Consider the following 12,105-nt stretch of genomic DNA (forward strand, 5'->3'; position numbering starts at 1 on the left):
TTTTCAAACAATGTAACAAATTGCTTTTCAGTGGCAGAACAACAACAAAAACAATATGGGATCCAAATCCAATATCTCAAATCCTCATTGAGTTGGTCATGTTTCCAAGTCACTTTGTCATGTGGTACTCCAAGAAACTTTTTTTGTGTGTGTGTCATCTGGTGAGCAAGTGGGGAAACTGTTCGTTGCAAATGGACAACCAAGTCCTGCAGTGGTACTTCTGAGTAAAAAAACTCATAAAATATGCACCTAGAGTAATAAGGTAGTTAAATTTAACTGTTGCAAATCTGCAACTCCTGCCTTGAAAGGGTTAAAACATTGTGTAATAAGTAACATGCAAGTACATGTCTGCATATTTTCCAAACTCTAACCTAAAAGTTCACTCTTTCTCCAAGCAGAGTTAGCTGACATGCTGAAAAGTCACAGAGGAATGTCTGAAATGACCATGAAAACAAACTTTGATAACACACCTACTCAAGCCTAATATAGTGTATATAAGCCGATCACACTGACTCACGCAGGTCTGTGCACAGCTGAAGGTGGGTTGGGTTATTGAACATGAGAGCCAGTAGGAAGTGTTGTTTTCTCTGAGCTCTGGTTAATGTGCAAACTGTCTGGGAGGGGAAGCTCTGTTTGCAAATGAGCTCTCTGAAGTTTCATCCTGTTCTTTTGTACTTGTGTTGTAGCTCACGGGACCGAGACGCTTCCTCTAGAAAACATACCTTTCAAGCAATGGTTGCAATCTTAGCCTGAACTTTCGGAAACTACCAGAAGTGGGACATTTGAGTTTTTACAAAAGCACCAGTATGGTAAGTAGAAAGCCTCAGCGGTTTGCTAGTTAAATGTTTATTTAAATGATTATTTGCTCAAGGGCTTGTTCAGCCTGTTGACAGGATGTTTGTGCTACCGATAGATAGCTAACACATATGAAAACACTGAAATTAAACGTTTAAGTGTTTTATAGTGGTAAACTGAATATGATGCCATTATCTGTTATGAGTGACTTCATTTAGATCTTTGGACTCAGCGGAATATGACAGTCAGTCAGGAAGTTCATGATGACTAGTGGAGGAAATGAGGGCAGGATGATACAAAACTGTCAGTTAAGATACAACTAACATCTAACTCAATATATACTTTTAGAATATGATGCTGTCTATTAGTGCTGTATGATATTGGGAAAATCTGACCTTGCAATATTTTGTATTTCTGCTATATACAGTTAAAGTCAGAATTATTAGTCCCCCCTAATTATTAGACCGCTTGTTTATTTTTTTCCCCAATTTCTGTTTAACTGGAAGAAGATTTTTTTTTCCAGTTAATTAAAATAGTTTTAATAACTCATTTCTAATAACTGATTTATTTTATCTTTGCCATGATGACAGTAAATAATATTTGACTAGATATTTTTCAAGACACTTCTATACAGCTTAAAGTGACATTTAAAGGTTTAACTAGGTTAATTTGGTTAACTAGGCAGGTTAGGGTAATTAGGCAAGTTATTGTATAACAGTAGATTGTTCTGTAGATTATCAAGAAAACAATAGCTTAAAGGGGCTAAAAATTTTGTCCCTAAAATGGCATTTAAAATATTAAAAACTGCTTTTATTCTAGCCGAAACAAAACAATAAGAATTTTTCTAGAAGAAAAAATATTATCAGACACACTGTGAAAATTTCCTTGCTTTGTTAAACATCATAAGGAAAATATTTTAAAAAGAAGAAAAAAATTCGAAGGGGGCTAATAATTCTGACTTCAACTGTATATTGCGATGTGAATTCAGCTTTATTCGCAAAGAATCGTTCATTTTAGATTGATTGAGAAGATGTTGTAGGGGATTGGATCTCGAATAATATATAACAAATAACATACAAGCATAGATAAATAAATTATAGCAAAGATAAAAGTGAATTATAGTTTTCTGGAGAGTCTCACAGTATTCAGGTACCGATAATTGAACAATCAACACTGCATAGTCTTTATTATATATAATAAAATCTTTATTAAAGTTACAAACAATAAAATTTTGTGTGGCTAAATGTTTTAAACTCTGAAATGTTCACCCAATAACAGGCCTTAAAGGGATAGTTCACCCAAAAATGAAAAAGTACTCACTATTTACTCACCCTTCACTTGTTTCAAACATTTGTGAATTATTAAAATATCTTCTTCTTGTGTTCAACATAAAAAAACTCATAAACTTCTGAAAATAGTGAATAAAGTTTTATTTTTGGGTGAACTGTCTGTAAACGCATGCAGAGGATAAACTTTACTCAATTATAATTTAACTCTGCATTGATTATAATCAACTATAATTTCAACTCAACATTGAAGAGCGTGAGATGGGACTATTGTGGATGCACACATTGCGATATCGATGCTGAAACGATATATTGTGCAGCCCTACTGTCTGTCTGTCTGTCTGTCTGTCTGTCTATGTATCTATCTATCCATCCATCCGTCCGTCTGTCTAGCTATCTAGTTTTTTAGTTTATATACTGATATCAACTTTGTTCACTCTACTAAAACTGCCTGACACACACAACTAGTTCACCCAAAACCGAAAATTCTATCATTACTATTCACCTGTCACAAACTTGTTTGAGTCTTGATTATCAGTTTGAACACAAAAAAATAAGTTATTTTGAAAAATGTTGGAACCTTGTAACTATTGACTTCCATGATATTTCTTTATCTAACTATGGAAATTAACAGTCAATATAGTTTTTTTATGTTAAACAGAAAAACGAAATATGGTGAATAATGGTGAGTAAGTTAATTAATTATTGTGTGAAGTATCCCTTTAACATTTTGGGCTCTATTTTAACGATCCAGGCCCAAAGTCTAAAGCGCAAAAGCATTAAGGGCGTGTCCGAATCCACTTGCTATTTTAAGGAGAGAAAAACATGCTCTGTGCGGCCACGCATGGTCTAACAGGGTTGTGCTTATTCTCTTAATGAGTTATGGCTGTGTTTTGAGAATAAACCAATCAGAGTCTCATCTCCCATTCCCTTTAAGAGTCAGTTGAGACAGCGTAATGCTGCGTTTAGCTTGTTTGATGCTGTGTGTGTGTGTGTGTGAGAGAGAGAGAGAGAGAGACCCACTATTGTGGTATCATCAGCATATTTAATGATGTGATTAGTGCTATGTTTCGCACAACAATCATGGATCATCAGAGTGTATAGCAGTGGACTCATGACACACCCCTGAGGGGAGCCTGTGTTCAGCAGAGTGGTAGATGATGAAATACCCTCTGCTCGTACAAACTGTGGTCTACTTGTCAAAAAGTCAAGAATCCAGTACCTAAGTGGTGTGTTCTGACCTAAAGATGCCAATTTATTGACCAGGTACTGAGGAAAAATATTAAAAGCAGAGCTAAATTCAACAAACAGCATCCGTACTGATGTGTTTCTACCCTCCAAGTGTTCAAGGCTCAGATGCAGTGCAGTGGATATAGCATCATCAGTAGACCTGTTTGGCTGATAGGCAAACTGAAATGGGTCAAGTCAAGTGGGCAGGATGGAGGTGATATGATTATTAACCAGCCTTACAAAGCATGTCATTATAAATGAAGTTAAAACTATTGGCCGGTAGGATTTGGATATTGTCTAGGAGCTATTGAGTGTACATGGGATGTAGACACGTTTTTTGCAATTCATTGTGGGATTGTGTTGCGTAAAGTAGACGCTGACAACAGAGATCCAAACATAAGGTTTATTAAATGGAATGGTCAGGCAAGCAACAGTCAACACAGAAGCAAACAGATAGATATGGGCAATCCAGTAAACAGGCAGATGGTCAAAAGGCAGGCAGCATATAGGAATAAACAAACTAAACAAAGCATAGACCGGTACACGGCAAGACTAGGCAAGGGAAAAGCGGTGTCATGTTCACTATACGAAATACAGGACTCCGCAATGAGTGTCTCAAAGTGAACCGTATATATATATGTGTGTGTGTAATCAGTACTTGAGCAGCATCAGCTGTGTGTTTCAAATCAGTCAGGATCAGAAACCGGTTGTGTGTGTGTGGTGCATGACAGGTTCTTGTAGTCCATTTGCCAACAGATTTGTAGTCCTATGTGATCTGTGTGTTTGCCAGCGATCTGCACAGGCTGACTCGCTGGTGATTGTGACAGATTGATTTAGTGCACTTCAGAGTGTCCCCTTTACAACGTGTTACAAACAGCATGTATTGCTCTCCAAAGGGCACTTCAGGCAGAAAACCTTGGTTGCCATATTGAAGTGTCATTCCAAACCAAATTGCACTTCGAAGGGCCCTTTGGAAAGAAGGATACAACTGAAGGACACTTTAAGCCCCATTATCCTTTGAACAGGGAAGGTGTAAGGTGTCAAACACTAAGGGACTATTCTAAGGGATCAGGGCATAGGAATGAGCAAACACCTCTACAAATCGCTGCACCCTGAAATAGTGTCCTATTTTATGCAAAATATAGCAATTTTGGATACAGCCATGGAAAACGTACAGCACTGGGAGACCTCTAGGGGTGTACTATTACATTTTACCGACAAATCTTTAGGTTTAAATCAAAAACATTGTGTTTGTTGAAGAACAAGCCTGCGAAATAAACCTAACAAAATCCTAGGGGTAGTTTCTTTCCAGCCTAGGTTCATTCCTGAATTTATTGTAAACTTCAGTGTTTTGTTAGCTTACTCACTATTCATTTTCTCTTCGTCATGTAGGCCGACTACAACACTGAATCAGCAGCTCCTCCTAGCAAACTCAACCAAGTCCAGGATCAAGTCAATGATGTTAAAGTGATTCTCAAAGACAACATCAACAAAGTGTTGGAGAGAGGAGAGAGATTAGATGACCTGATCGGCAAAACAGATGATCTACAAGCAACGGTACGAGCTATAATGACACCAGCTTATTAAATGTATTGATAATGGTGATCTTATAAGAACAATGAAAGGGATAGAGCACCCAAAAATGAAAATTCTGTCATTTACTTGTTCCAAACCTGTTTGAGTTTCTGTTGAACACATGTTTCAAGAGTTCACACTTAGCTCATGATTTATACATAGCTTGTTTGGCATGGTGTCCCGGGAGAGAGCCCAGAGCTCAAGGGATCCTCGAGCCCAGGGCTCCCCCCTCCCTTTTGCAGGGCGAGGGGAGATTGAACTCAGGTCGATCTCAAACTCCCCCGCGGCTGAGGTCAAGGCGAACTTTCTGAGAGTGAGATATTATAAAAGGTTTTAGGCTTATTTTAATCAATAATATACAGCACATTTGGATGGTGGGAGGAAACCAGGGAGCCCGTTAGAAACCCACGCGGACACGGGGAGAACATGCAAACTCCACACAGAAATACCAGATGGCTCTGCGAGGACCCAACACCATTGGTTTTCTTGCTGTGGACTTGGGATCCTTTGATTGGAGGATCATGATTAGCTAATGTGGACCAGCTGGGTCAATTATGAGCACATGCTCCTCTCGAAATTAGTTTAAAAATTAAACTTCACTATGAAATTAATGTAACCATCGACTTCCAAATGGTTACAAGTTATTAGCTTTCTTTAAAAATACTGTTTTGTGTTCAACAGAAGAAAGAAACTCATACAGGTTTCCTAACCACTTGTGAGTAAATAGTGAGTTAAGTTTAATTTCTGGGTGAATTCTTCCTTTAAATGATGGTACTAGTTCCACAAAACATACCCAGCAAACACTTTTGTGTTTAATTTACATCTAATAGACATCTAAACATAGACAGATTGGCTAAAACATGGCTAAATTTGGGCTGTCAGTGAAAATCTTACAGACATTTAAGAATAGTCCAAAACTAGACCAGTCGTCAAATTAGACAGACTTTATTTGTGTAGTCATTCATTTCTGTTTACTTGATGACTAGTCTAGTTTTGGCCTCATCTTAGACATCTATTAGATTTTTACTGACATCCCAAATTTAGCCTTGTTTTAGCCAAGACGACTATGTTTAGACGTCTATTAGACATCTATTAGACATCCCTAGTAGCAAAGAATTCTGGCCCGGATTTGGCATAAAGCTGGCGCAGCAGGCATTCATCCGGCACTGGCATACAGCATGTGGGCCAAACATGGCCTGGGTTTGGCAGAAGTGACACCGTCTTTAAGGCAGCGCACAAGATTTGGGCCAGATGAAACTTGTAATATTTGGGCCAGATTAAACATTAATATGCGGGCCATGTTAGTTTGGCCAGTCTTGACCCACATTTAAAATACATTGAAATAATCTTTGAGTAAAGAAAAACAATCTACCAATCAGGTCACTCTGAGAAAAAGCGTGCCCATTGTGTGCCTAAAGAGCAACGCTTCATGGGTTTATTAATTTTATTGCAATTGTTACACACCAACCTATCTGGTCCAGTTCAGGCCAAGTTATGAGTTATTAACTTGGCTGAGACTTGGCCTAGATATGGCCCATGTTTGGCCCTTGTCTGGAAGCCAGATTTGGTCCTGTCATGTACCGTAATTCACTGCGACATGTGGGCCAAGCAAAACCTGATTGTGTGGGCCAGAGATATTTTGCTATGTGGGATCTTTTAAAAACAAAAAATGCTTGCAGGGATATACAGTTAGGTCCATAAATATTGGGACATCAACACAATTCTACCATTGTTGGCTCTATACACCAACACAATGGATTTGAAATGAAACTGCAGACTGTCAGCTTTAATTTAAGGGTATTTACATCCAAATCAGGTGAACATTGTAGGAATTACTAGAGTTTTCAAATGTGCCTCCCACTTGTTAAGGGTCCAAAAGTAATTGGACAGAATAATAATCGTAAACCAAACTTTTACTTTTTAATACTTGGTTGCAAATCCTTTGCAGTCAATAACAGCCTGGAACACATAGGCATCACCAGACGCTGGGTTTCATTCCTGATGGTGCTCTGCCAGGCCTCTACAGCAACCGTCTTCAGTTCCTGCTTGTTCTTGGGGCATTTTCCTTTCAGTGTTGTCTTCAGTAAGTTGAATACAAGCTCAATCGGATTCAGGTCTGGTGATTGACCTGGCCATTACATAGCATTCCTTTTCTTTCCCTTCAAAAAAAATCTTTGGTTGCTTTTGCAGTATGCTTTGGGTCATTCTCCATCTGCACTGTGAAGCACGTCTAATGAATTCTGAAGCATTTGGCTGCATATGACCAGAAAATATTGCCTGAAACACTTCAGAATTCTTTCTGCTGATTTTGTCAGCAGTCACATCATCAATCAATACAAGAGATCCAAATCCATTGACAGCCAAACATGCCCAGGACATGTCACTACAACCACCATGCTTCACTGCTTAGAACAAGGGTGTCCAGGCTCGGTCCTGGAGGGCCGGTGTCCTGCAGATTTTAGCTCCAACTTGCCTCAACACACCTGCAAGGATGTTTCTAGAATGCCTAGTTAGAGCTTGATTAGCTAGCCCAGGTGTGTCTGATTGGGGTTGGAACTAAACTTTCCAGGACACCGACCCTCCAGGACTGAGTTTGGACATGCCTGGCTTAGAATCATGAGCAGTTCCCTTCCATCTCCATACTCTTCTCTTCCCATCACTCTGGTACAAGTTAATCTTGATCTCATCTGTCCATAGGACGTTGTCCCAGCACTGTGAAGGCTGTTTTAGAACTCTAATCTGGCCTTCCTGTTTTTGAGGCTCACCAATGGTTTACATCTTGTGGTGAACCCTCTGTATTCACTCTGGTGTAGTCTTCTCTTGATTGCTGACTCTGACACACTTACACCTACCTCCTGGAGAGTGTTTTGATCTGGCCAACTGTTGTGAAGGGGTGTTTTCTTTACCAGAGAAAGAATTTGTTGGTCATCCACCAGTTGTTTCTGTGGTCTTCCGGGTCTTTTGGTGTTGCTGAGCTCACTGGTGCGTTCCTTATTTTTAAGAATGTTCCAGACAGTTGTTTTGGCCACATCTGATGTTTCTGCTCTCTCTGGTTTGTTTTGTTTTTTTCAAAAAAAGCCTAACAATGGCTTGCTTGACTTATTGTGACAGCTCTATAAATTTCATGTTGAAAGTTGACAGTAACAGATTCCAAAGGCAAATAGCACACTGGAAATGACCTCTGGACCTTTTATCTGCTCACTAATTGTAATTGGGATAATGTTGGAATAACACACACCTGGCCATTGAACAGCTTAGAAGCCAATTGTCCAATTACTTTTGGACCCTTAACAAGTGGGAGGCACATATGCAAACTGTTGTAGTTCCTACACCGTTCACCTGATTTGGATGTAAATACCCTCAATTTAAAGCTGACAATCTGCAGTTAAAGCACATGCTCATTTCATTTCAAATCCTTTGTGTTTGTGTATAGATACAAAAATGTTAGCATTGTGTCTATGTATTTATTTTATTATTTTTATTAATTATTTCTGTAATTATCTGCCCTAGGCGGACTCATTTCAAAGAACGTCCACGCATGTTGCCAGAAAGATGTGGTGGAGAAACACCAAGATGATGATTATAATTGGAGTGGTTGTCGTTGCCATCATTGTGTTAATCATTGTGTTAGCCACGCAAGTAAAGTAAAAACCATCCATTTCAATTCATTTGTATTCATAAAGCACAAGTACACACACACACACTAAAAATGAACAGCTTTTTTTTTAAGACTAAGAATGTAACGTTTGGTCCGGGTAGATTTATGTGTAGATAAATTGCATATTAGTTTGTTGTATTGATATTCCCTGTCAGATTCTATTCAAATATTGTGTGAATATGTTAGGCCTTGTACACAATAGTTTCCAAAAATCATATCTTTCTAAAGATATTGCGTAATTGAGCTTGAAATGTGCAACTTGTATGTATGAAATGCGACAAATGTTATACGTTAAACGTGATTATGCTCAAATTATAATAAAAATATGCAGAACGACTACTGATTCTGCTTTCATCTGTTTCTTGATAAGCTGTAGTTTACCTTTTTGACTATGTTTTTCTATTCCTTAACCTATAGTTCAGTGTTTTCCTATTCATGAAGATATATTTTGATAGTTTCAAACTTGTACTACAAGACTATTGATTGATTCTAATCGGTGTGTTATTACTAAGGAATCACAGCTAAGGTAGTTCCAGGCAGATTTTGACCACTTTACAGATCAAAATTCATTTTCTTTCTGGCTTAGTCCTTTTATTAATCTAGGATCGCCACAGCGGAATGAACTGCCAACTTATCCAGCATATGTTTTATGCAGTGTATGCCCTTCCAGCTGCAACTCTTCACTGAGAAACATCTATACACACTTATTTACACACACATTACTGACAATTTAGCAACCTATACCACATGTCTCTGGACTTGTGGGGAAACTGGAGCACCCGGAGGAAACCCATGCCAACACGGGGAGAACATGCAAACTCCACATAGAAATGCTAACTGACCAAGCTGGGGCTCGAATCGGCGACCTTTTTGCTGTGAGGCGATTGTGCTACCCCCTTTAAAGTCAAATCCTTGTGATGTCTTTGTCAAGAGGATGTATGACCTATAATAGATATAATGTTCTATACTGGAGGTACTGATTGGCATGTATGTATATTGTAAAGGGAAATGTATGATACACATTTAAAGGAACAGATCACCTAAAATGGAGTTCACACTGAAAGCAATATATTCGATCATACTTACTATAAACATATTGAAAACCCTTATTTCAGTCAAAGCTCTTCATATTATTATACTAAAAATAGACGAAAATCATTTTCTCTAATATTTTACTAAAGCAAAACTACTCACTTGTGGATTAACTATTCCTATTGGACACCTCAATGTCAAAACTAAATCGATTTGATCAAACCCTCACATCCATTTGACATCCACACATTGACGCTCTTTTGACCACTAAAATAACCACACAATACATTTTCAAAGAACAGTTTTATTCATCTGAATGCTTTACTTCCAGACTTAAGCTTGAGCTTGTGAAATTCTGTCGTACGGTGCTGCGAAAAGGGGCGGGATTAAACAAGATGATTAGACATTTAAAAAGCGAGTGATTGGTCCATATTTTAAATTCCTGTCCAGATAGGTCATGTTTTGATCTTTGATTGGTCTCACGCAGTCATGTGATGCGCTTTCACAGGTCAGACTTCACCAAGCTTGAACTTTCCATTGCAGCGATTTGCGAAACTTGAGGCACAAGCTTGCGTTTCCGATCTAACGCATTCGTATGAATGGAAGTCTATGTGGAAAAAAGTCCAGTGTGACCGCAGCTTTACACTGATTTCATATTGCTATAATGTAACGTAAACTTCCCTAACGTAAAAATCATATCAATTAGACACTTATTATTGGCGTTAACCAGAAAACCGATCACAAATTGATTACAGGACAGTCCAAAAAATTTGATTTGTGGCTGACATCAATGTAAATGCTAATTTGATATCAAGGTAGTCAACTGACATCAAATCGATTTGCATTTTTGGCGTTTTTTTATGTCGTTATACATCGAGGTGAATCATTTGTCAAGAAACACCAGGCTTAAGGTTCATAGACTTTATTTAGTTGCATTTGTTTTCAATGGTTGACATGACTGTAGCGAATTACTAAAATGTAAAATGAATATTAGACGGCCTACGCAATAAATTAATAAACCCTCCTTTCAGTCAAAGCTCTTCATATTATTATACTGAAAATAGACGAAAGTCATTTTCTTTAATATTTTACTTTAGAAAAACTACTCACTAGTGGATGAACTATTCCTATTGGACACCTTGATTTTAAAACAACATCGACATCAAAAAACCAAATCGATTTGATCAAACCCTGACATCTATTTGACATCCACACATTGACGCTCTTTTGACCACAAAAATAACCACACAATACATATTTAAAGAACAGTTTTATTCATCTGTGAGCCTCACTTCCAGGCTTAAGCTGCAGTCATACTAAAGTTTGAGCTTGTGAAATTCTGTGGTACGGCACTGCAAAAAGGGGCGGGATTAAACAAGATGATTAGACATTTAAAAGCAAGTGATTGGTCCATATTTTAAATTCCTGTCCAGATAGGTCATGTTTTGATCTATGATTGGTCTCATGCAGTCATGTGATGCGCTTTCGCAGGTCAGACGTTACTAAGCTTGAACTTTCCAACGCAACAATCTGCGAAACTTGATAAACGAGCTTGCATTTCCGGTTTGACGCATTCACGTGCGTATGAATGGAAGTCTATGTGGAGAAAAGTCCAGTGTGACCGCAGCTTTACACTGATTTTGTATTGCTATAATGTAAGGTAAACTTCCCTAACGAAAAAATGACATCAATTAGACATCTATCATTGGCGTCAACCAGAAAACAGATCACAAACTGATAACAGGACAGTCCAAAAAATTTGATTTGTGGCTGACACCAATGTTAAATGCTAATTTGATATCACAGTGGTCAACTGACATCAAATCGATTTGCATTTTTGCCGTTTTCTTATGTCCTTATACATCGAGGTGAATCATTTGTCAAGAAACACCAGGCTTAAGGTTTATAGACTTTATTTAGTTGCATTTGTTTTCAATGGTTTACATGACTGTAGCGAAATACTGCAATGAGAAATGAATATAAGACGGCCTACGCAATAAATTAATAAACCCTCCTTTCAGTCAAAGCTCTTCATATTATTATACTGAAAATAGACGAAAGTCATTTTCTTTAATATTTTACTTTAGAAAAACTACTCACTTGTGGATGAACTATTCCTATTGGACACCTTGATTTTAAAACAACATCGACATCAAAAAACCAAATCGATTTGATCAAACCCTGACATCTATTTGACATCCACACATTGATGCTCTTTTGACCACAAAAATAACCACACAATACATATTCAAAGAACAGTTTTATTCATCTGTGAGCCTCACTTCCAGGCTTAAGCTGCAGTTATACTAAAGTTTGAGCTTGTGAAATTCTGTCGTACGGCGCTGCAAAAAGGGGCGGGATTAAACAAGATGATTAGACATTTAAAAGCGAGTGATTGGTCCATATTTTAAATTCCTGTCCAGATAGGTCATGTTTTGATCTATGATTGGTCTCATGCAGTCATGTGATGCGCTTTCGCAGGTCAGACGTTACTAAGCTTGAACTTTCCAACGCAACAATCTGCGAAAC

The 12,105-nt window shown here is 38.0% G+C and overlaps 1 protein-coding gene across 1 annotated transcript; it reads left to right on the top strand.

Annotated features, from left to right (window-relative positions):
- Positions 1 to 596: 596 nt before the first annotated feature.
- On the top strand, positions 597 to 8,887 carry si:ch73-234b20.5. The gene is made up of 3 exons (NM_001293183.1): positions 597 to 809; positions 4,704 to 4,868; positions 8,397 to 8,887. Exons 1-3 carry the CDS (start codon positions 807 to 809, stop codon positions 8,532 to 8,534), a joined length of 306 nt encoding a protein of 101 aa, NP_001280112.1. The 5' UTR covers positions 597 to 806; the 3' UTR covers positions 8,535 to 8,887.
- The last annotated feature ends 3,218 nt before the right edge of the window (positions 8,888 to 12,105 follow it).

Source organism: Danio rerio, chromosome 10 (assembly GCF_052040795.2).
Source record: "Danio rerio strain M-AB ecotype USA chromosome 10, GRCz13ab, whole genome shotgun sequence".
Lineage (NCBI taxonomy): Eukaryota > Metazoa > Chordata > Actinopteri > Cypriniformes > Danionidae > Danio > Danio rerio.